This window comes from Nerophis ophidion, unplaced genomic scaffold (assembly GCF_033978795.1).
Source record: "Nerophis ophidion isolate RoL-2023_Sa unplaced genomic scaffold, RoL_Noph_v1.0 HiC_scaffold_154, whole genome shotgun sequence".
NCBI classification, from domain to species: Eukaryota; Metazoa; Chordata; class Actinopteri; order Syngnathiformes; family Syngnathidae; genus Nerophis; species Nerophis ophidion.
This window is the reverse complement of record NW_026907076.1, coordinates 1-26505: the sequence shown is the minus strand read 5'-3', so window position 1 is coordinate 26505 and position 26505 is coordinate 1. Positions and strand designations below refer to the sequence as shown.

The following is a 26505-nucleotide window of genomic DNA, read 5'->3' as shown; positions in this document are numbered from 1 at the left end:
TTGAGGCACACATTAAAAGCGTTACTAAAACGGCCTTCTTTCATCTCTGCAATATCGCTAAAATTCGCTCCATTTTGTCCACTAAAGACGCTGAGATCATTATCCATGCGTTTGTTACGTCTCGTCTCGATTACTGTAACGTATTATTTTGGGGTCTCCCCATGTCTAGCATTAAAAGATTACAGTTGGTACAAAATGCGGCTGCTAGACTTTTGACAAGAACAAGAAAGTTTGATCACATTACGCCTGTACTGTATATACCTTTATATACATATATACATACATATATACCTATACTGTATATACCTTTATATACATATATACATACATATATACCTATACTGTATATACCTTTATATACATATATACATACATATATACCTATACTGTATATACCTTTATATACATATATACATACATATATACCTATACTGTATATACCTTTATATACATATATACATACATATATACCTATACTGTATATACCTTTATATACATATATACATACATATATACCTATACTGGCTCACCTGCACTGGCTTCCTGTGCACTTAAGATGTGACTTTAAGGTTTTACTACTTACGTATAAAATACTACACGGTCTAGCTCCATCCTATCTTGCCGATTGTATTGTACCATATGTCCCGGCAAGAAATCTGCCTTCAAAGGACTCCGGCTTATTAGTGATTCCCAAAGCCCAAAAAAAGTCTGCGGGCTATAGAGCGTTTTCTGTTCGGGCTCCAGTACTCTGGAATGCCCTCCTGGTAAAAGTTCGAGATGCTACCTCAGTAGAAGCATTTAAGTCTCACCTTAAAACTCATTTGTATACTCTAGCCTTTAAATAGACCTCCTTTGTAGACCAGTTGATCTGCCGTTTCTTTTCTTTTTTCTCCTATGTCCCACTCTCCCTTGTGGAGGGGGTCCGGTCCGATCCGGTGGCCATGTACTGCTTGCCTGTGTATCGGCTGGGGACATCTCTGCGCTGCTGATCCGCCTCCGCTTGGGATGGTTTCCTGCTGGCTCCGCTGTGAACGGGACTCTCGCTGCTGTGTTGGATCCACTTTGGACTGGACTCTCGCGGCTGTATTGGATCCATTATGGATTGAACTTTCACAGTATCATGTTAGACCCGCTCGACATCCATTGCTTTCGTCCTCTCCAAGGTTTCTCATAGTCATCATTGTCACCGACGTCCCACTGGGTGTGAGTTTTCCTTGCCCTTATGTGGGCCTACCGAGGATGTCGTAGTGGTTTGTGCAGCCCTTTGAGACACTAGTGATTTAGGGCTATATAAGTAAACATTGATTGATTGATATTTCATCCACTGACCACCCCCAACTAAAATCAACAGGAATTTTGCTATTCCCCCTTCAATACAACAGCTGCATTCCTTTCACAATGCATTAGAGTCTCAAAATGGCGTCCTTCTAAAATGCCCAAGCCACTTTACAACTGTTATTGCTATGAGACTGATGTATAACACATGTGTATACAACTTTTTCTCTGTGTAATAATCCATCCATCCAACCATCCATCTTTTACCGCTTATCCGGGCTTGGGTCGCGGGGGCAGCAGCCCAAGTGGTCCCATCCATCGCTGCTTGCAGCTTTAATTGACTTTTTAAATCCGATCTCAATTCTGTACACTGCTGCTGGAATATTAATCTTAATTTTGCTGAGGGAACTTTCCAGAAGGGACCAATACGGTACTATCTGTTTACCGAGCAATGTTGGAAGGTTGAACAGTTCGCATTTCCAGGAAAAACGGAATTTGGTTTGGAACTTGTGAAAGTGTTGGATGAGTGGAATGTGTTGATGTTGGAATGCTTTGAATAGCTTGAAAAATGTGGCAATTGTGCAACTTGGAAAAATGTCCCATTCATTTCAATGGAAACTTCCTGGAAATTTGGGAAAAGCGTGATTTTTTTGAAAATGATTAGGAGCACGAATGTCCTGAATGAGCTGCTGCCTTGGTTGGTGTTGGGATTGTTTCAATTGGTTCAGAAATGTTGAATTACTAACACTTTTTAATTGAGAAATGGTATGATGGAATTCTGGGAAATGTTCCAATTCTTAAACCAACTTGTTCTTTTGTCCTGACTAAAAGGAATGTTTTGACAGTGGAACGGTCGAAATGGGTTGAAAAATGTGAAAGGAATCATTGCAGGAAAAAAAGTTGGAAATAAGGTTAAAAAGCAAACTGGAATTTCTGGAATTTAGTTGAACAAGAAAAAATGGTTGTTTGAATTTCCCAGATAAGTGGAATGTGTTGATGCTTTGAATCTATTGAAAAATGTGGGGATTGTGCAATTTTGACAAATGGATCATTCATTTTGAATGGGAAAATGTACCGGAAAACCTGGAATTCTGGAAAATCTGGCAATTTTGGGAATTTGTCGAGGGAAATTCCCAAATAACCTGAACAGTTTGAAGTTGGAATGGTTTGAATGGGGTGAAAAATGGGGAAGGTGGAGAGCGGGAAAGTCTGGAGAAGAAGAAGAAGAAGAAGAAAGAAGAATTTTGGTGTAGAAAAGCCTATTATGTGAATATATATACAACTTAGATTTATATGTTTCAAACATTCACATAATCATAATCATAATAAGCTTTCTAGCGATCACCACCTGGTGGTGAGTTGGCTGCGATGGTGGGAGAGGATGCCGGACAGACCTGGCAGACCCAAACACATTGTGAGGGTCGGCTGGGAACGTCTGGCAGAGTCTCCTGTCAGACAAAGTTTCAATTCCCACCTCCGGAGGAACTTTGAACATGTCACGAGGGAGGTGCTGGACATTGAGTCCGAGTGGACCATGTTCCGCACCTCTATTGTCGAGGCGGCTGATCGGAGCTGTGGCCGCAAGGAAGTTGGTGCTTGTCGGGGCGGCAATCCTAAAACCCCTTGGTGGACACCAGCGGTGAGGGATGTCGTCAAGCTGAAGAAGGAGTCCTATCGGGTCCTTTTGGCTCATAGGACTCCGGAGGCAGCAGACAGGTACCGACAGGCCAAGCGGTGTGCAGCTTTAGCGGTCGCGGAGGCAAAAACTCGGACATGGGAGGAGTTCAGGGAAGCCATGGAAAACGACTTCCGGACGGCTTCGAAGCGATTCTGGACCACCGTCCGCCGCCTCAGGAAGGGGAAGCAGTGCACTGTCAACACCGTGTATGGTGCGGATGGTGTTCTGTTGACCTCAACTGTGGATGTTGTGGATAGGTGGAAGGAATAATTCGAAGACCTCCTCAATCCCACCAACACGTCTTCCTTTGAGGAAGCAGTGCCTGGGGAATCTGTGGTGGACTCTCCTATTTCTGGGGCTGAGGTTGCTGAGGTAGTTAAAAAGCTCCTCGGTGGCAAGAACCCGGGGGTGGATGAGATCCGCCCGGAGTTCCTTAAAGCTCTGGATGCTGTGGGGCTGTCTTGGTTGACAAGACTCTGCAGCATCGCGTGGACATCGGGGGCGGTACCTCTGGATTGGCAGACCGGGGTGGTGGTTCCTCTCTTTAAGAAGGGGGACCGGAGGGTGTGTTCCAACTATCGTGGGATCACACTCCTCAGCCTTCCCGGTAAGGTTTATTCAGGTGTACTGGAGAGGAGGCTACGTCGGATAGTCGAACCTCGGATTCAGGAGGAACAGTGTGGTTTTCGTCCTGGTCGTGGAACTGTGGACCAGCTCTATACTCTCGGCAGGGTTCTTGAGGGTGCATGGGAGTTTGCCCAACCAGTCTACATGTGCTTTGTGGACTTGGAGAAGGCATTCGACCGTGTCCCTCGGGAAGTCCTGTGGGGAGTGCTCAGAGAGTATGGGGTATCGGACTGTCTTATTGTGGCGGTCCACTTCCTGTATGATCAGTGTCAGAGCTTGGTCCGCATTGCCGGCAGTAAGTCGGACACATTTCCAGTGAGGGTTGGACTCCGCCAAGGCTGTCCTTTGTCACCGATTCTGTTCATAACTTTTATGGACAGAATTTCTAGGCGCAGTCAAGGCGTTGAGGGGTTCCGGTTTGGTGAACGCAGGATAAGGTCTCTGCTTTTCGCAGATGATGTGGTCCTGATGGCTTCATCTGACCGGGATCTTCAGCTCTCACTGGATCGGTTCGCAGCCGAGTGTGAAGCGACCGGAATGAGAATCAGCACCTCCAAGTCCGAGTCCATGGTTCTCGCCCGGAAAAGGGTGGAGTGCCATCTCCGGGTTGGGGAGGAGACCCTGCCCCAAGTGGAGGAGTTCAAGTACCTAGGAGTCTTGTTCACGAGTGAGGGAAGAGTAGATGGTGAGATCGACAGGCGGATCGGTGCGGCGTCTTCAGTAATGCGGACGTTGTATCGATCCGTTGTGGTGAAGAAGGAGCTGAGCCGGAAGGCAAAGCTCTCAATTTACCGGTCGATCTACGTTCTCATCCTCACCTATGGTCATGAGCTTTGGGTCATGACCAAAAGGATAAGATCACGGGTACAAGCGGCCGAAATGAGTTTCCTCCGCCGGGTGGCGGGGCTCTCCCTTAGAGATAGGGTGAGAAGCTCTGCCATCCGGGAGGAACTCAAAGTAAAGCCGCTGCTCCTCCTCATGGAGAGGAGCCAGATGAGGTGGTTCGGGCATCTGGTCAGGATGCCACCTGAACGCCTCCCTAGGGAGGTGTTTAGGGCACGTCCATCCGGTAGGAGGCCACGGGGAAGACCCAGGGCACGTTGGGAAGACTATGTCTCCCGGCTGGCCTGGGAACGCCTTGGGATCCCCCGGGAAGAGCTAGACGAAGTGGCTGGGGAGAGGGAAGTCTGGGCTTCCCTGCTTAGGCTGTTGCCCCCGCGACCCGACCTCAAATAAGCGGAAGAAGATGGATGGATGGATGGATGGATGGATAATCATAATAAATTGATGACTTTAGGTGTAGAAAAGCATATTGTGGAATGTTTGGAACATTCACACAATAATAATAATATAATAATAATAGTTATTAATAAACACAATTATTATTATTATTATTGTGTGAATGTTTTCACACAGTAATAATAATAATAATGATAATAATATTAATATCAATAATAATAACAATAATAATACATGAATTAATTTCGGTGCAGAAAAGCATATTGTGTGAATGTTTGGAACATTCACACAAATCATAATAATAATAATACATTTATGAATTTTGGTGTAGAAAAACATATAGTGTGAAAGTTTTCACACAGTAAAAATAACATTGATAATAATAATAGTAATATCAATAATAATAATAATATAGATTAATTTTGATGAATTGTGGTGGAGAAAAGCATATTGTGTGAATGTTCACACAATAAGAAACAGGAAGTGCTGCGAAGTTGGACTTTGTTTCCAAGTTCTCACATTTCTGTAGACAAAGACTCGAAGTGTCACATCTCCCAGTGTCTGCAGCTCCTGGTTGTGGTACAAGGACTTGGAGGACAGCTGACCCTTCACCACGTGGTTGCTCATCACCTTGCTCATGTCGCCCGGGCTGCTCACACCTGCTGGCGCACGCACACACACACACACACACACACAGAGAGACAGACAGACAGACAGACAGACAGACAGAGAGAGAGACAGCAGTCACCTGACAAGGCAGGGCCAAGAGCGGGCTGGTGCAGAGGTGACTTACCTGTGAAGGCGTGGTCCACAGGTGCCAGCACGGTCAGAGGTTGGGAGCCCTTCAGTTGTGGGCTCAGACCCGCCTCCACAAACATTCTGGTCGCCGTAGCAACATTGGAGCTTTCCGTTAGCTCCAGCAGAGTTTTTGCTGCACGACAAAGAGGTGTTGTTTGGTTTTTTAGTTTATAAAAAAAGATGGATTCAGTCCACTTTTTAGCAAAATAAGAGTTTTTTTCATAGAAGCATCCCTCATATGGCCAGAAATCTTTCTTCTTTTGCAACAAAGCCTCTTTTTTTCCAGTTAAGACTCAATTTCAATCTTGTGGGCGGGGCCTCCTCTGAACAACATGCCAGAAGCCTTTGGCGAGACCATATGGGCGTGGCTACCTGCCACTTCCACACCTGGACGTAGAATACCCAAGACCGGGGTGATAGAGCAAATAAAAGGCCTCCGACACGAGGGAGGCCCCGCCCACAACACTGAGTCCGCATCCTAACCAAAAATAAGAATCTTCACCAAGACGTGACTTGACTGACGTCGACAACACCTGAGGAACTTGTGAGATGACGCTGGCTGCCGCCTCATCCTGATGAAGACAAAATGGCCGACAGGAAGGCCAGAAACACTTTTTATTTCGGCAGATTCTAAAGACCGACTGCACAGTTCCTGTCTTCACAATAAAAGCGCTGCTTCATCCTGCCTGCGCTAACAAAATAAGAGTCTCAGAGAGCTAGCGCACACAAGCTTGCAAGCTAGGGAGTTTATTGCCAATGTATTTCTTGTCAAGTGTGTAAAGAGGAGTATTTCTTGTCAAGTGTGTAAAAAGGAGTATTTCTTGTCAAGTGTGTAAAAAGGAGTATTTCTTGTCAAGTGTGTAAAAAGGAGTATTTCTTGTCAAGTGTGTAAAAAGGAGTATTTCTTGTCAAGTGTGTAAAAAGGAGTATTTCTTGTCAAGTGTGTAAAAAGGAGTATTTCTTGTCAAGTGTGTAAAAAGGAGTATTTCTTGTCAAGTGTGTAAGGAGGAGTATTTCTTGTCAAGTGTGTAAGGAGGAGTATTTCTTGTCAAGTGTGTAAGGAGGAGCATTTCTTGTCAAGTGTGTAAGGAGGAGTATTTCTTGTCAAGTGTGTAAAAAGGAGTATTTCTTGTCAAGTGTGTAAAAAGGAGTATTTCTTGTCAAGTGTGTAAAAAGGAGTATTTCTTGTCAAGTGTGTAAAAAGGAGTATTTCTTGTCAAGTGTGTAAAAAGGAGTATTTCTTGTCAAGTGTGTAAAAAGGAGTATTTCTTGTCAAGTGTGTAAAAAGGAGTATTTCTTGTCAAGTGTGTAAAAAGGAGTATTTCTTGTCAAGTGTGTAAGGAGGAGTATTTCTTGTCAAGTGTGTAAAAAGGAGTATTTCTTGTCAAGTGTGTAAGGAGGAGCATTTCTTGTCAAGTGTGTAAGGAGGAGTATTTCTTGTCAAGTGTGTAAAAAGGAGTATTTCTTGTCAAGTGTGTAAAAAGGAGTATTTCTTGTCAAGTGTGTAAAAAGGAGTATTTCTTGTCAAGTGTGTAAAAAGGAGTATTTCTTGTCAAGTGTGTAAAAAGGAGTATTTCTTGTCAAGTGTGTAAAAAGGAGTATTTCTTGTCAAGTGTGTAAAAAGGAGTATTTCTTGTCAAGTGTGTAAAAAGGAGTATTTCTTGTCAAGTGTGTAAGGAGGAGTATTTCTTGTCAAGTGTGTAAAAAGGAGTATTTCTTGTCAAGTGTGTAAGGAGGAGCATTTCTTGTCAAGTGTGTAAGGAGGAGTATTTCTTGTCAAGTGTGTAAAAAGGAGTATTTCTTGTCAAGTGTGTAAAAAGGAGTATTTCTTGTCAAGTGTGTAAAAAGGAGTATTTCTTGTCAAGTGTGTAAAAAGAAGTATTTCTTGTCAAGTGTGTAAAAAGGAGTATTTCTTGTCAAGTGTGTAAGGAGGAGTATTTCTTGTCAAGTGTGTAAAAAGGAGTATTTCTTGTCAAGTGTGTAAAAAGGAGTATTTCTTGTCAAGTGTGTAAAAAGGAGCATTTCTTGTCAAGTGTGTAAGGAGGAGTATTTCTTGTCAAGTGTGTAAAAAGGAGTATTTCTTGTCAAGTGTGTAAAAAGGAGTATTTCTTGTCAAGTGTGTAAAAAGGAGTATTTCTTGTCAAGTGTGTAAAAAGGAGTATTTCTTGTCAAGTGTGTAAGGAGGAGTATTTCTTGTCAAGTGTGTAAAAAGGAGTATTTCTTGTCAAGTGTGTAAAAAGGAGTATTTCTTGTCAAGTGTGTAAAAAGGAGTATTTCTTGTCAAGTGTGTAAAAAGGAGTATTTCTTGTCAAGTGTGTAAGGAGGAGTATTTCTTGTCAAGTGTGTAAAAAGGAGTATTTCTTGTCAAGTGTGTAAGGAGGAGTATTTCTTGTCAAGTGTGTAAAAAGGAGTATTTCTTGTCAAGTGTGTAAAAAGGAGTATTTCTTGTCAAGTGTGTAAAGAGGAGTATTTCTTGTCAAGTGTGTAAGGAGGAGTATTTCTTGTCAAGTGTGTAAAAAGGAGTATTTCTTGTCAAGTGTGTAAAAAGGAGTATTTCTTGTATGTACTAATTTACGTCAATAGTACTTGGGGTGTAGAGCAGAAGAACTTGGGTTCCAATAGCAGTCGTGGTTGAAAATGTAGTATGTTTATAGATTTATGTTTGGATGCTGTTTAAGTGCTTTAATATGCTAAAGTTGAGGGTTAGAATAAAAAAGTCAGCTGTCAGTTATAGTTCAATGACAGCTCTTGTTATTCTAGAACTTCATTGTGTGGATATCATGTCTACGGTGCTGCGATACTCATGATTGTTATTCTAGAACTTCATTGTGTGGATATCATGTCTGCATTGCTGCGATATTCATGATTGTTATTCTAGAACTTCATTGTGTGGATATCATGTCTAGGATGCTGCGATACTCATGATTGTTATTCTAGAACTTCATTGTGTGGATATCATGTCTGCATTGCTGCGATATTCATGATTGTTATTCTAGAACTTCATTGTGTGGATATCATGTCTAGGATGCTGCGATACTCATGATTGTTATTCTAGAACTTCATTGTGTGGATATCATGTCTGCATTGCTGCGATATTCATGATTGTTATTCTAGAACTTCATTGTGTGGATATCATGTCTATGGTGCCGCGATACTCATGATTGTTATTCTAGAACTTCATTGTGTGGATATCATGTCTACGGTGCCGCGATACTTATGATTGTTATTCTAGAACTTCATTGTGTGGATATCATGTCTACGGTGCTGCGATACTCATGATTGTTATTCTAGAACTTCATTGTGTGGATATCATGTCTACGGTGCCGCGATACTTATGATTGTTATTCTAGAACTTCATTGTGTGGATATCATGTCTGCATTGCTGCGATATTCATGATTGTTATTCTAGAACTTCATTGTGTGGATATCATGTCTACGGTGCCGCGATACTTATGATTGTTATTCTAGAACTTCATTGTGTGGATATCATGTCTACGGTGCCGCGATACTTATGATTGTTATTCTAGAACTTCATTGTGTGGATATCATGTCTGCATTGCTGCGATATTCATGATTGTTATTCTAGAACTTCATTGTGTGGATATCATGTCTAGGATGCTGCGATACTCATGATTGTTATTCTAGAACTTCATTGTGTGGATATCATGTCTGCATTGCTGCGATATTCATGATTGTTATTCTAGAACTTCATTGTGTGGATATCATGTCTGCATTGCTGCGATATTCATGATTGTTATTCTAGAACTTCATTGTGTGGATATCATGTCTAGGATGCTGCGATACTCATGATTGTTATTCTAGAACTTCATTGTGTGGATATCATGTCTGCATTGCTGCGATATTCATGATTGTTATTCTAGAACTTCATTGTGTGGATATCATGTCTAGGATGCTGCGATACTCATGATTGTTATTCTAGAACTTCATTGTGTGGATATCATGTCTGCATTGCTGCGATATTCATGATTGTTATTCTAGAACTTCATTGTGTGGATATCATGTCTATGGTGCCGCGATACTCATGATTGTTATTCTAGAACTTCATTGTGTGGATATCATGTCTACGGTGCCGCGATACTTATGATTGTTATTCTAGAACTTCATTGTGTGGATATCATGTCTACGGTGCTGCGATACTCATGATTGTTATTCTAGAACTTCTTTGTGTGGATATCATGTCTACGGTGCTGTGATACTCATGATTGTTATTCTAGAACTTCATTGTGTGGATATCATGTCTGCATTGCTGCGATATTCATGATTGTTATTCTAGAGCTTCATCGTGTGGATATCATGTCTACATTGCTGCGATACTCATTATTGTTATTCCAGAACTTCATCGTGTGGATATCATGTCTACGGTGCTGTGATGCTCATGATTGTTATTCTAGAACTTCATTGTGTGGATATCATGTCTACGGTGCTGCGGTACTCATGATTGTTATTCTAGAACTTCGTTGTGTGGATATCATGTCTGCATTGCTGCGATATTCATGATTGTTATTCTAGAGCTTCATCGTGTGGATATCATGTCTACATTGCTGCGATATTCATGATTGTTATTCTAGAACTTCATCGTGTGGATATCATGCTACGGTGCTGCGATACTCATGATTGTTATTCCAGAACTTCATCGTGTGGATATCATGTCTACGGTGCTGTGATACTCATGATTGTTATTCTAGAACTTCATCGTGTGGATATCATGTCTACGGTGCTGCGGTACTCATGATTGTTATTCTAGAACTTCGTTGTGTGGATATCATGTCAACAGTGCTGTGACACTCATGATTGTTATTCTAGAACTTCATTGTGTGGATATCATGTCTGCATTGCTGCGATATTCATGATTGTTATTCTAGAACTTCATTGTGTGGATATCATGTCTATGGTGCCGCGATACTCATGATTGTTATTCTAGAGCTTCATTGTCTGGATATCATGTCTACGGTGCTGTGATACTCATGATTGTTATTCTAGAGCTTCATTGTGTGGATATCATGTCTGCATTGCTGCGATACTCATGATTGTTATTCTAGAACTTCATCGTGTGGATATCATGTCTAGGATGCTGCGATACTCATGATTGTTATTCTAGAACTTCATTGTGTGGATATCATGTCTGCATTGCTGCGATATTCATGATTGTTATTCTAGAACTTCATTGTGTGGATATCATGTCTATGGTGCCGCGATACTCATGATTGTTATTCTAGAACTTCATTGTGTGGATATCATGTCTGCATTGCTGCGATATTCATGATTGTTATTCTAGAACTTCATTGTGTGGATATCATGTCTATGGTGCCGCGATACTCATGATTGTTATTCTAGAACTTCTTTGTGTGGATATCATGTCTGCATTGCTGCGATACTCATGATTGTTATTCTAGAGCTTCATCGTGTGGATATCATGTCTACGGTGCTGCGATACTCATGATTGTTATTCTAGAACTTCTTTGTGTGGATATCATGTCTACGGTTCTGTGATACTCATGATTGTTATTCTAGAACTTAATGGTGTGGATATCATGTCTACATTGCTGCGATACTCATGATTGTTATTCTAGAACTTCATTGTGTGGATATCATGTCTATGGTGCCGCGATACTCATGATTGTTATTCTAGAACTTCATTGTGTGGATATCATGTCTACGGTGCTGTGATACTCATGATTGTTATTCTAGAGATTCATTGTGTGGATATCATGTCTACGGTGCTGCGATACTCATGATTGTTATTCTAGAACTTCATTGTGTGGATATCATGTCCGCATTGCTGCGATATTCATGATTGTTATTCTAGAACTTCATTGTGTGGATATCATGTCTAGGATGCTGCGATACTCATGATTGTTATTCTAGAACTTCATTGTGTGGATATCATGTCTGCATTGCTGCGATATTCATGATTGTTATTCTAGAACTTCATTGTGTGGATATCATGTCTATGGTGCCGCGATACTCATGATTGTTATTCTAGAACTTCATTGTGTGGATATCATGTCTACGGTGCCGCGATACTCATGATTGTTATTCTAGAACTTCATTGTGTGGATATCATGTCTGCATTGCTGCGATATTCATGATTGTTATTCTAGAACTTCATTGTGTGGATATCATGTCTGCATTGCTGCGATATTCATGATTGTTATTCTAAAAACTTCATTGTGTGGATATCATGTCTAGGATGCTGCGATACTCATGATTGTTATTCTAGAACTTCATTGTGTGGATATCATGTCTGCATTGCTGCGATATTCATGATTGTTATTCTAGAACTTCATTGTGTGGATATCATGTCTATGGTGCCGCGATACTCATGATTGTTATTCTAGAACTCCATTGTGTGGATATCATGTCTACGGTGCCGCGATACTCATGATTGTTATTCTAGAACTTCATTGTGTGGATATCATGTCTACGGTGCTGCGATACTCATGATTGTTATTCTAGAACTTCTTTGTGTGGATATCATGTCTACGGTGCTGTGATACTCATGATTGTTATTCTAGAACTTAATGGTATGGATATCATGTCTACATTGCTGCGATACTCATGATTGTTATTCTAGAACTTCATTGTCTGGATATCATGTTTATGGTGCCGCGATACTCATGATTGTTATTCTAGAACTTTGTTGTGTGGATATCATGTCTACTGTGCTGTGATACTCATGATTGTTATTCTAGAGCTTCATCGTGTGGATATCATGTCTACATTGCTGCGATATTCATGATTGTTATTCTAGAACTTCATCGTGTGGATATCATGTCTACGGTGCTGCGATACTCATGATTGTTATTCTAGAACTTCATCGTGTGGATATCATGTCTACGGTGCTGTGATACTCATGATTGTTATTCTAGAGCTTCATCGTGTGGATATCATGTCTACGGTGCTGCGATACTCATGATTGTTATTCTAGAACTTCGTTGTGTGGATATCATGTCAACGGTGCTGTGACACTCATGATTGTTATTCTAGTACTTCATTGTGTGGATATCATATCTGCATTGCTGCGATATTCATGATTGTTATTCTAGAACTTCATTGTGTGGATATCATGTCTATGGTGCCGCGATACTCATGATTGTTATTCTAGAACTTCATTGTGTGGATATCATGTCTACGGTGCTGCGATACTCATGATTGTTATTCTAGAGCTTCATCGTGTGGATATCATGTCTACGGTGCTGCGATACTCATGATTGTTATTCTAGAACTTCTTTGTGTGGATATCATGTCTACGGTTCTGTGATACTCATGATTGTTATTCTAGAACTTAATGGTGTGGATATCATGTCTACATTGCTGCGATACTCATGATTGTTATTCTAGAACTTCATTGTGTGGATATCATGTCTATGGTGCCGCGATACTCATGATTGTTATTCTAGAACTTCGTTGTGTGGATATCATGTCTACTGTGCTGTGATACTCATGATTGTTATTCTAGAGCTTCATCATGTGGATATCATGTCTGCATTGCTGCGATATTCATGATTGTTATTCTAGAACTTCATTGTGTGGATATCATGTCTATGGTGCCGCGATACTCATGATTGTTATTCTAGAACTTCATTGTGTGGATATCATGTCTACGGTGCTGTGATACTCATGATTGTTATTCTAGAGATTCATTGTGTGGATATCATGTCTGCATTGCTGCGATACTCATGATTGTTATTCTAGAGCTTCATCGTGTGGATATCATGTCTACGGTGCTGCGATACTCATGATTGTTATTCTAGAACTTCTTTGTGTGGATATCATGTCTACGGTTCTGTGATACTCATGATTGTTATTCTAGAACTTAATGGTGTGGATATCATGTCTACATTGCTGCGATACTCATGATTGTTATTCTAGAACTTCATTGTGTGGATATCATGTCTATGGTGCCGCGATACTCATGATTGTTATTCTAGAACTTCGTTGTGTGGATATCATGTCTACTGTGCTGTGATACTCATGATTGTTATTCTAGAGCTTCATCATGTGGATATCATGTCTGCATTGCTGCGATATTCATGATTGTTATTCTAGAACTTCATTGTGTGGATATCATGTCTATGGTGCCGCGATACTCATGATTGTTATTCTAGAACTTCATTGTGTGGATATCATGTCTACGGTGCTGTGATACTCATGATTGTTATTCTAGAGATTCATTGTGTGGATATCATGTCTGCATTGCTGCGATACTCATGATTGTTATTCTAGAACTTCATTGTGTGGATATCATGTCTACGGTGCTGCGATACTCATGATTGTTATTCTAGAACTTCATTGTGTGGATATCATGTCTGCATTGCTGCGATACTCATGATTGTTATTCTAGAACTTCATTGTGTGGATATCATGTCTGCATTGCTGCGATACTCATGATTGTTATTCTAGAACTTCATTGTGTGGATATCATGTCTACGGTGCTGCGATACTCATGATTGTTATTCTAGAACTTCATTGTGTGGATATCATGTCCATGGTGCTGTGATACTCATGATTGTTATTCTAGAACTCAATGGTGTGGATATCATGTCTACATTGCTGCGATACTCATGATTGTTATTCTAGAACTTCATTGTGTGGATATCATGTCTGCATTGCTGCGATACTCATGATTGTTATTCTAGAACTTCATTGTGTGGATATCATGTCTACGGTGCTGCGATACTCATGATTGTTATTCTAGAACTTCATTGTGTGGATATCATGTCTACATTGCTGCGATACTCATGATTGTTATTCTAGAACTTCATTGTGTGGATATCATGTCTGCATTGCTGCGATACTCATGATTGTTATTCTAGAGCTTCATTGTGTGGATATCATGTATGCATTGCTGCGATACTCATGATTGTTATTCTAGAACTTCATTGTGTGGATATCATGTCTGCATTGCTGCGATACTCATGATTGTTATTCTAGAACTTCATTGTGTGGATATCATGTCTACGGTGCTGCGATACTCATGATTGTTATTCTAGAACTTCATTGTGTGGATATCATGTCTACGGTGCTGTGATACTCATGATTGTTATTCTAGAACTTCATTGTGTGGATATCATGTCTACGGTGCTGCGATACTCATGATTGTTATTCTAGAACTTCATTGTGTGGATATCATGTCCATGGTGCTGTGATACTCATGATTGTTATTCTAGAACTTCATTGTGTGGATATCATGTCTGCATTGCTGCGATACTCATGATTGTTATTCTAGAACTTCATTGTGTGGATATCATGTCTGCATTGCTGCGATATTCATGATTGTTATTCTAGAACTTAATTGTGTGGATATCATGTCTGCATTGCTGCGATACTCATGATTGTTATTCTAGAACTTCATTGTGTGGATATCATGTCTACGGTGCTGCGATACTCATGATTGTTATTCTAGAGCTTCATTGTGTGGATATCATGTCTGCATTGCTGCGATACTCATGATTGTTATTCTAGAACTTCATTGTGTGGATATCATGTCTGCATTGCTGCGATACTCATGATTGTTATTCTAGAACTTCATTGTGTGGATATCATGTCTGCATTGCTGCGATATTCATGATTGTTATTCTAGAACTTAATTGTGTGGATATCATGTCTGCATTGCTGCGATACTCATGATTGTTATTCTAGAACTTCATTGTGTGGATATCATGTCTACGGTGCTGCGATACTCATGATTGTTATTCTAAAGCTTCATCGTGTGGATATCATGTCTACGGTGCTGCGATACTCATGATTGTTATTCTAGAACTTCATTGTGTGGATATCATGTCTGCATTGCTGCGATATTCATGATTGTTATTCTAGAACTTCATTGTGTGGATATCATGTCTACGGTGCTGTGATACTCATGATTGTTATTCTAGAACTTAATGGTGTGGATATCATGTCTACATTGCTGCGATACTCATGATTGTTATTCTAGAACTTCATTGTGTGGATATCATGTCTGCATTGCTGCGATACTCATGATTGTTATTCTAGAACTTCATTGTGTGGATATCATGTCTGCATTGCTGCGATATTCATGATTGTTATTCTAGAACTTCATTGTGTGGATATCATGTCTATGGTGCCGCGATACTCATGATTGTTATTCTAGAACTTCATTGTGTGGATATCATGTCTGCATTGCTGCGATACTCATGATTGTTATTCTAGAACTTCATTGTGTGGATATCATGTCTACGGTGCTGCGATACTCATGATTGTTATTCTAGAACTTCATTGTGTGGATATCATGTCTGCATTGCTGCGATATTCATGATTGTTATTCTAGAACTTCATTGTGTGGATATCATGTCTACGGTGCTGTGATACTCATGATTGTTATTCTAGAACTTAATGGTGTGGATATCATGTCTACATTGCTGCGATACTCATGATTGTTATTCTAGAACTTCATTGTGTGGATATCATGTCTACGGTGCTGCGATACACATGATTGTTATTCTAGAGCTTCATCGTGTGGATATCATGTCTGCATTGCTGCGATACTCATGATTGTTATTCTAGAACTTCATCGTGTGGATATCATGTCTACGGTGCTGTGATACTCATGATTGTTATTCTAGAGCTTCATCGTGTGGATATCATGTCTACGGTGCTGCGATACTCATGATTGTTATTCTAGAACTTTGTTGTGTGGATATCATGTCTACGGTGCTGCGATACTCATGATTGTTATTCTAGAACTTCATTGTGTGGATATCATGTCTACGGTGCTGTGATACTCATGATTGTTATTCTAGAACTTTGTTGTGTGGATATCATGTCAACGGTGCTGCGATACTCATGATTGTTATTCTAGAGCTTCATCGTGTGGATATCATGTCTACGGTGCTGTGATACTCATGATTGTTATTCTAGAACTTCATTGTGTGGATATCATGTCTATGGTTCCGCGATACTCAGGATTTCAGCCTTTTCTAAGTTCCTCTGTTGACCCGGGTGTTGTTAAATCCAAGTCAGGGCTCCGGTGGTACCTGAGTCCGGGATGAGCAGTTGGTTGATGTAATGGATGACCCCGTTGGTTCCCAGCTGGTCCTTCTTGGTGATGACGGCCTTCCCGTTCAGAGTGATCTCCTGTCCGTCACATCCCACTTCCAGAACCGTGCCCTGCAGCGTCTCCATGGGCGTCCCAGACACGATGGACTCTGCACAGCGCATGTTCTTCAGGATGTGGTAGTTGAGCAGGTCTAAAGGGTTGGAACCAGAACCACAACCATGAGAGAACCGTTCCAACGGGGCCAGGTTTCCTGCTGGTTACCTCGAAGAGACACGGGGTCCCCCAAGATCCTGTTTAAGGTTTCTGGAGGAATTTTCTGGAAGGCCTCATTGGTAGGAGCAAAGATGGTGTACTGACCCTCGCTCTCCAGAATGCTGGTGAGACCGGCGGCCGCAATGGCCGTCTTGAAGCCGCACAGGAAGTCAGCAGAGAAGAGAGCAGTTCCTTCCACTGTAACCTTTGAGTGGTGGACTTACACGCAGGGTTTCCAGGTCCTCGTCCACGTCGATGAGAACGTGCACGTTGTTGGAGATGGCAGTGATCACACGGTCCACCACGTGCACGATCCCGTTGGTGGCGTGCTGGTCGGCTTTGATCAGCCGGGCGCAGTTCACCGTCACGATCTGAAGGTGAAAGGTTCTTTGTTTGTCAACAATGTGGAACCCTGCCTTGTCCCCTCTGCACTAACCCTAACCTACCAAGGTGCACATCCAGTGACACTAACTAGGGAGGGTGACCTACCAAGGTGCACATCCAGTGACACTAACTAGGGAGGGTGACCTACCAACGTGCACATCCAGTGACACTAACTAGGGAGGGTGACCTACCAACGTGCACATCCAGTGACACTAACTAGGGAGGGTGACCTACCAAGGTGCGCATCCAGTGACACTAACTAGGGAGGGTGACCTACCAACGTGCACATCCAGTGACACTAACTAGGGAGGGTGACCTACCAAGGTGCACATCCAGTGACACTAACTAGGGAGGGTGACCTACCAACGTGCACATCCAGTGACACTAACTAGGGAGGGTGACCTACCAACGTGCACATCCAGTGACACTAACTAGGGAGGGTGACCTACCAAGGTGCACATCCAGTGACACTAACTAGGGAGGGTGACCTACCAACGTGCACATCCAGTGACACTAACTAGGGAGGGTGACCTACCAACGTGCACATCCAGTGACACTAACTAGGGAGGGTGACCTACCAAGGTGCACATCCAGTGACACTAACTAGGGAGGGTGACCTACCAACGTGCACATCCAGTGACACTAACTAGGGAGGGCGACCTACCAACGTGCACATCCAGTGACACTAACTAAGGAGGGTGACCTACCAAGGTGCACATCCAGTGACACTAACTAGGGAGGGTGACCTACCAAGGTGCACATCCAGTGACACTAACTAGGGAGGGTGACCTACCAACGTGCACATCCAGTGACACTAACTAGGGAGGGTGACCTACCAAGGTGCACATCCAGTGACACTAACTAGGGAGGGTGACCTACCAAGGTGCACATCCAGTGACACTAACTAGGGAGGGTGACCTACCAAGGTGCACATCCAGTGACACTAACTAGGGAGGGTGACCTACCAACGTGCACATCCAGTGACACTAACTAGGGAGGGTGACCTACCAAGGTGCACATCCAGTGACACTAACTAGGGAGGGTGACCTACCAAGGTGCACATCCAGTGACACTAACTAGGGAGGGTGACCTACCAAGGTGCACATCCAGTGACACTAACTAGGGAGGGTGACCTACCAAGGTGCACATCCAGTGACACTAACTAGGGAGGGTGACCTACCAACGTGCACATCCAGTGACACTAACTAGGGAGGGTGGCCTACCAAGGTGCACATCCAGTGACACTAACTAGGGAGGGTGACCTACCAACGTGCACATCCAGTGACACTAACTAGGGAGGGTGACCTACCAAGGTGCACATCCAGTGACACTAACTAGGGAGGGTGACCTACCAAGGTGCACATCCAGTGACACTAACTAGGGAGGGTGACCTACCAAGGTGCACATCCAGTGACACTAACTAGGGAGGGTGACCTACCAAGGTGCACATCCAGTGACACTAACTAGGGAGGGTGACCTACCAAGGTGCACATCCAGTGACACTAACTAGGGAGGGTGACCTACCAAGGTGCACATCCAGTGACACTAACTAGGGAGGGTGACCTACCAACGTGCACATCCAGTGACACTAACTAGGGAGGGTGACCTACCAAGGTGCACATCCAGTGACACTAACTAGGGAGGGTGACCTACCAACGTGCACATCCAGTGACACTAACTAGGGAGGGTGACCTACCAACGTGCACATCCAGTGACACTAACTAGGGAGGGTGACCTACCAACGTGCACATCCAGTGACACTAACTAGGGAGGGTGACCTACCAAGGTGCACATCCAGTGACACTAACTAGGGAGGGTGACCTACCAACGTGCACATCCAGTGACACTAACTAGGGAGGGTGACCTACCAACGTGCACATCCAGTGACACTAACTAGGGAGGGTGACCTACCAACGTGCACATCCAGTGACACTAACTAGTGAGGGTGACCTACCAACGTGCACATCCAGTGACACTAACTAGGGAGGGTGGCCTACCAAGGTGCACATCCAGTGACACTAACTAGGGAGGGTGACCTACCAAGGTGCACATCCAGTGACACTAACTAGGGAGGGTGACCTACCAAGGTGCACATCCAGTGACACTAACTAGGGAGGCTGGCCTACCAACGTGCACATCCAGTGACACTAACTAGGGAGGGTGACCTACCAACGTGCACATCCAGTGACACTAACTAGGGAGGGTGACCTACCAAGGTGCACATCCAGTGACACTAACTAGGGAGGGTGACCTACCAACGTGCACATCCAGTGACACTAACTAGGGAGGGTGACCTACCAACGTGCACATCCAGTGACACTAACTAGGGAGGGTGACCTACCAACGTGCACATCCAGTGACACTAACTAGGGAGGGTGACCTACCAACGTGCACATCCAGTGACACTAACTAGGGAGGGTGACCTACCAACGTGCACATCCAGTGACACTAACTAGGGAGGGTGACCTACCAACGTGCACATCCAGTGACACTAACTAGGGAGGGTGACCTACCAACGTGCACATCCAGTGACACTAACTAGGGAGGGTGACCTACCAAGGTGCACATCCAGTGACACTAACTAGGGAGGGTGACCTACCAACGTGCACATCCAGTGACACTAACTAGGGAGGGTGACCTACCAACGTGCACATCCAGTGACACTAACTAGGGAGGGTGACCTACCAACGTGCACATCAGTGACACTAACTAGGGAGGGTGACCTACCAACGTGCACATCCAGTGACACTAACTAGGGAGGGTGACCTACCAACGTGCACATCCAGTGACACTAACTAGGGAGGGTGACCTACCAACGTGCACATCCAGTGACACTAACTAGGGAGGGTGACCTACCAAGGTGCACATCCAGTGACACTAACTAGGGAGGGTGACCTACCAAGGTGCACATCCAGTGACACTAACTAGGGAGGGTGACTACCAACGTGCACATCCAGTGACACTAACTAGGGAGGGTGACCTACCAACGTGCACATCCAGTGACACTAACTAGGGAGGGTGACCTACCAAGGTGCACATCCAGTGACACTAACTAGGGAGGGTGACCTACCAAGGTGCACATCCAGTGACACTAACTAGGGAGGGTGACCTACCAACGTGCACATCCAGTGACACTAACTAGGGAGGGTGACCTACCAAGGTGCACATCCAGTGACACTAACTAGGGAGGGTGACCTACCAACGTGCACATCCAGTGACACTAACTAGGGAGGGTGACCTACCAACGTGCACATCCAGTGACACTAACTAGGGAGGGTGACCTACCAACGTGCACATCAGTGACACTAACTAGGGAGGGTGACCCTACCAACGTGCACATCCAGTGACACTAACTAGGGAGGGTGACCTACCAACGTGCACATCCAGTGACACTAACTAGGGAGGGTGACCTACCAACGTGCACATCCAGTGACACTAACTAGGGAGGGTGACCTACCAACGTGCACATCCAGTGACACTAACTAGGGAGGGTGACCTACCAACGTGCACATCCAGTGACACTAACTAGGGAGGGTGACCTACCAACGTGCACATCCAGTGACACTAACTAGGAGGATGACCTACCAACGTGCACATCCAGTGACACTAACTAGGGAGGGCGACCTACATACACACACATGCATGTGTGCGTGTGTGTGTGTGTGTGTGTGTGTTTGTGTGTATGTGTGTGTGTGCGTGGTGTGTGTGTGTGGTAAGTGCGTGTTACCCCGTTGGAGTAGTGCTGCAGGTGCACGTGGAAGTCTTGGTACATGGAGGAGAAGGAGGATCCATGTTTGAGCTCCTCAGAGGTGAGTCTGCGGTTGATCATGTGATAGTGGAGAGCATTGAGGAGCTCGATGTTGACGTTGCTCACCAGTGCATCCAATATCTCCTGTGAGGAGCACACACTCATCAGGTCAAAGAGCACACACTCCATCAGGTCAAAGAGCACACACTCCATCAGGTCAAAGAGCACACACTCCATCAGGTCAAAGAGCACACACTCCATCAGGTCAAAGAGCACACACTCCATCAGGTCAAAGAGCACACACTCCATCAGGTCAAAGAGCACACACTCCATCAGGTCAAAGAGCACACACTCCATCAGGTCAAAGAGCACACACTCCATCAGGTCAAAGAGCACACACTCCATCAGGTCAAAGAGCACACACTCCATCAGGTCAAAGAGCACACACTCCATCAGGTCAAAGAGCACACACTCCATCAGGTCAAAGAGCACACACTCCATCAGGTCAAATAGCACACACTCCATCAGGTCAAAGAGCACACACTCCATCAGGTCAAAGAGCACACACTCCATCAGGACAAAGAGCACACACTCCATCAGGTCAAAGAGCACACACTCCATCAGGCCAAAGAGCACACACTCCATCAGGTCAAAGAGCACACACTCCATCAGGTCAAAGAGCACACACTCCATCAGGTCAAAGAGCACACACTCTATCAGGTCAAAGAGCACACACTCCATCAGGTCAAAGAGCACACACTCCAACAGGTCAAAGAGCACACACTCCATCAGGTCAAGGAGCACACACTCCATCAGGTCAAGGAGCACACACTCCATCAGGTCAAAGAGCACACACTCCATCAGATCAAAGAGCACACACTCCATCAGGTCAAAGAGCACACACTCCATCAGGTCAAAGAGCACACACTCCATCAGGCCAAAGAGCACACACTCCATCAGGTCAAAGAGCACACACTCCATCAGGTCAAGGAGCACACACTCCATCAGTTCAAAGAGCACACACTCCATCAGGTCAAAGAGCACACACCCCGTCAGGTCAAAGAGCACACACTCCATCAGGTCAAGGAGCACACACTCCATCAGGTCAAAGAGCACACACTCCATTAGGTCAAATAGCACACACTCCATCAGGTCAAATAGCACACACTCCATCAGGTCAAAGAGCACACACTCCATCAGGTCAAAGAGAACACACTCCAACAGGTCAAAGAGCACACACTCCATCAGGTCAAGGAGCAAACACTCCATCAGGTCAAGGAGCACACACTCCATCAGGTCAAAGAGCACACACTCCATCAGGTCAAAGAGCACACACTCCATAAGGTCAAAGAGCACACACTCCATCAGGTCAAAGAGCACACACTCCATCAGGTCAAGGAGCACAAACTCCATCAGGTCAAAGAGCACACACTCCATCAGGTCAAGGAGCACACACTCCATCAGGTCAAAGAGCACACACTCCATCAGGTCAAAGAGCACACACTCCAACAGGTCAAAGAGCACACACTCCATCAGGTCAAGGAGCACACACTCCATCAGGTCAAGGAGCCACACACTCCATCAGGTCAAAGAGCACACACTCCATCAGGTCAAAGAGCACACACTCCAACAGGTCAAAGAGCACACACTCCATCAGGTAAAGGAGCACACACTCCATCAGGTCAAGGAGCACACACTCCATCAGGTCAAAGAGCACACACTCCATCAGGTCAAAGAGCACACACTCCATCAGGTCAAAGAGCACACACTCCATCAGGTCAAATAGCACACACTCCATCAGGTCAAAGAGCACACACTCCATCAGGTCAAAGAGCACACACTCCATCAGGACAAAGAGCACACACTCCATCAGGTCAAAGAGCACACACTCCATCAGGCCAAAGAGCACACACTCCATCAGGTCAAAGAGCACACACTCCATCAGGTCAAAGAGCACACACTCCATCAGGTCAAAGAGCACACACTCTATCAGGTCAAAGAGCACACACTCCATCAGGTCAAAGAGCACACACTCCAACAGGTCAAAGAGCACACACTCCATCAGGTCAAGGAGCACACACTCCATCAGGTCAAGGAGCACACACTCCATCAGGTCAAAGAGCACACACTCCATCAGATCAAAGAGCACACACTCCATCAGGTCAAAGAGCACACACTCCATCAGGTCAAAGAGCACACACTCCATCAGGCCAAAGAGCACACACTCCATCAGGTCAAAGAGCACACACTCCATCAGGTCAAGGAGCACACACTCCATCAGTTCAAAGAGCACACACTCCATCAGGTCAAAGAGCACACACCCCGTCAGGTCAAAGAGCACACACTCCATCAGGTCAAGAGCACACACTCCATCAGGTCAAAGAGCACACACTCCATTAGGTCAAATAGCACACACTCCATCAGGTCAAATAGCACACACTCCATCAGGTCAAAGAGCACACACTCCATCAGGTCAAAGAGAACACACTCCAACAGGTCAAAGAGCACACACTCCATCAGGTCAAGGAGCAAACACTCCATCAGGTCAAGGAGCACACACTCCATCAGTCAAAGAGCACACACTCCATCAGGTCAAAGAGCACACACTCCATAAGGTCAAAGAGCACACACTCCATCAGGTCAAAGAGCACACACTCCATCAGGTCAAGGAGCACAACTCCATCAGGTCAAAGAGCACACACTCCATCAGGTCAAGAGCACACTCCATCAGGTCAAAGAGCACACACTCCATCAGGTCAAAGAGCACACACTCCAACAGGTCAAAGAGCACACACTCCATCAGGTCAAGGAGCACACACTCCATCAGGTCAAGAGCACACACTCCATCAGGTCAAAGAGCACACACTCCATCAGGTCAAAGAGCACACACTCCAACAGGTCAAAGAGCACACACTCCATCAGGTAAAGGAGCACACACTCCTCAGGTCAAGGAGCACACACTCCATCAGGTCAAAGAGCACACACTCCATCAGGTCAAAGAGCACACACTCCATCAGGTCAAAGAGCACACACTCCATCAGGTCAAAGAGCACACACTCCATCAGGTCAAAGAGCACACACTCCATCAGGTCAAAGAGCACACACTCCATCAGGTCAAGGAGCACACACTCCATCAGTTCAAAGAGCACACACTCCATCAGGTCAAGAGCACACACCCCGTCAGGTCAAAGAGCACACACTCCATCAGGTCAAGGAGCACACACTCCATCAGGTCAAAGAAGCACACACTCCATCAGGTCAAAGAGCACACACTCCATCAGGTCAAAGAGCACACACTCCAACAGGTCAAAGAGCACACACTCCATCAGGTCAAGGAGCACACACTCCATCAGGTCAAGAGCACACACTCCATCAGGTCAAAGAGCACACACTCCATCAGGTCAAAGAGCACACACTCCATCAGGTCAAGGAGCACACACTCCATCAGGTCAAGGAGCACACACTCCATCAGGTCAAAGAGCACACACTCCATCAGGTCAAAGAGCACACACTCCATCAGGTCAAAGAGCACACACTCCATCAGGTCAAAGAGCACACACTCCATCAGGTCAAAGAGCACACACTCCATCAGGTCAAAGAGCACACACTCCATCAGGTCAAAGAGCACACACTCCATCAGGTCAAAGAGCACACACTCCCATCAGGTCAAGGAGCACACACTCCATCAGGTCAAAGAGCACACACTCCATCAGGTCAAAGAGCACACACTCCATCAGGTCAAAGAGCACACACTCCATCAGGTCAAGAGCACACACTCCATCAGGTCAAAGAGCACACACTCCATCAGGTCAAAGAGCACACACTCCATCAGGTCAAAGAGCACACACTCCATCAGGTCAAAGAGCACACACTCCATCAGGTCAAAGAGCACACACTCCATCAGGTCAAAGAGCACACACTCCATAAGGTCAAAGAGCACACACTCCATCAGGCCAAAGAGCACACACTCCATCAGGTCAAAGAGCACACACTCATCAGGTCAAAGAGCACACACTCCATCAGGTCAAAGAGCACACACTCCATCAGGTCAAAGAGCACACACTCCATCAGGTCAAAGAGCACACACTCCAACAGGTCAAAGAGCACACACTCCATCAGGTCAAGGAGCACACACTCCATCAGGTCAAGGAGCACACACTCCATCAGTCAAAGAGCACACACTCCATCAGGTCAAAGAGCACACACTCCATCAGGTCAAAGAGCACACACTCCATCAGGCCAAAGAGCACACACTCCATCAGGTCAAAGAGCACACACTCCATCAGGTCAAGGAGCACACACTCCATCAGTTCAAAGAGCACACACTCCATCACGTCAAAGAGCACACACCCCGTCAGGTCAAAGAGCACACACTCCATCAGGTCAAGGAGCACACACTCCATCAGGTCAAAGAGCACACACTCCATCAGGTCAAAGAGCACACACTCCATCAGGTCAAAGAGCACACACTCCATCAGGTCAAAGAGCACACACTCCATCAGGTCAAAGAGAACACACTCCAACAGGTCAAAGAGCACACACTCCATCAGGTCAAGGAGCACACACTCCATCAGGTCAAAGAGCACACACTCCATCAGGTCAAAGAGCACACACTCCATCAGGTCAAAGAGCACACACTCCATAAGGTCAAAGAGCACACACTCCATCAGGTCAAAGAGCACACAACTCCATCAGGTCAAGGAGCACAAACTCCATCAGGTCAAAGAGCACACACTCCATCAGGTCAAGGAGCACACACTCCATCAGGTCAAAGAGCACACACTCCATCAGGTCAAAGAGCACACACTCCAACAGGTCAAAGAGCACACACTCCATCAGGTCAAGGAGCACACACTCCATCAGGTCAAGGAGCACACACTCCATCAGGTCAAAGAGCACACACTCCATCAGGTCAAAGAGCACACACTCCATCAGGTCAAGAGCACCAGCACACACTCCATCAGGTCAAGGAGCACACACTCCATCAGGTCAAGAGCACACACTCCATCAGGTCAAAGAGCACACACTCCATCAGGTCAAAGAGCACACACTCCATCAGGTCAAAGAGCACACACTCCATCAGGTCAAGAGCACACACTCCATCAGGTCAAAGAGCACACACTCCATCAGGTCAAAGAGCACACACTCCATCAGGTCAAAGAGCACACACTCCATCAGGTCAAAGAGCACACACTCCATCAGGTCAAAGAGCACACACTCCATCAGGTCAAGGAGCACACACTCCATCAGGTCAAAGAGCACACACTCCATCAGGTCAAAGAGCACACACTCCATCAGGTCAAAGAGCACACACTCCATCAGGTCAAAGAGCACACACTCCATCAGGTCAAAGAGCACACACTCCATCAGGTCAAGAGCACACACTCCATCAGGTCAAGAGCACACACTCCATCAGGTCAAAGAGCACACACTCCATCAGGTCAAAGAGCACACACTCCATCA

At 44.8% G+C, this 26505-nt stretch overlaps 1 protein-coding gene across 2 annotated transcripts in view; it reads right to left on the bottom strand.

Annotated features, from left to right (window-relative positions):
• Positions 1-22507, bottom strand: part of LOC133547697 (transforming growth factor-beta-induced protein ig-h3-like) — a 38479-nt gene extending 15972 nt beyond the window's left edge. Inside the window, exons 1-6 of one of the 2 annotated variants that reach the window (XM_061893249.1) lie at positions 21022-22507; positions 17135-17281; positions 16920-17061; positions 16636-16848; positions 5613-5750; positions 5339-5481 (exon numbers count right to left, since the gene is read on the bottom strand). In XM_061893249.1, the coding sequence (XP_061749233.1) occupies positions 5339-5481; positions 5613-5750; positions 16636-16848; positions 16920-17061; positions 17135-17281; positions 21022-22503 (2265 nt within the window). In that variant the 5' untranslated portion in view covers positions 22504-22507. The remainder of the gene's footprint in view (positions 1-5338; positions 5482-5612; positions 5751-16635; positions 16849-16919; positions 17062-17134; positions 17282-21021) is intronic. The other variant, XM_061893250.1, reaches the window with a different exon arrangement.
• Between the last annotated feature and the right edge of the window lie 3998 nt (positions 22508-26505).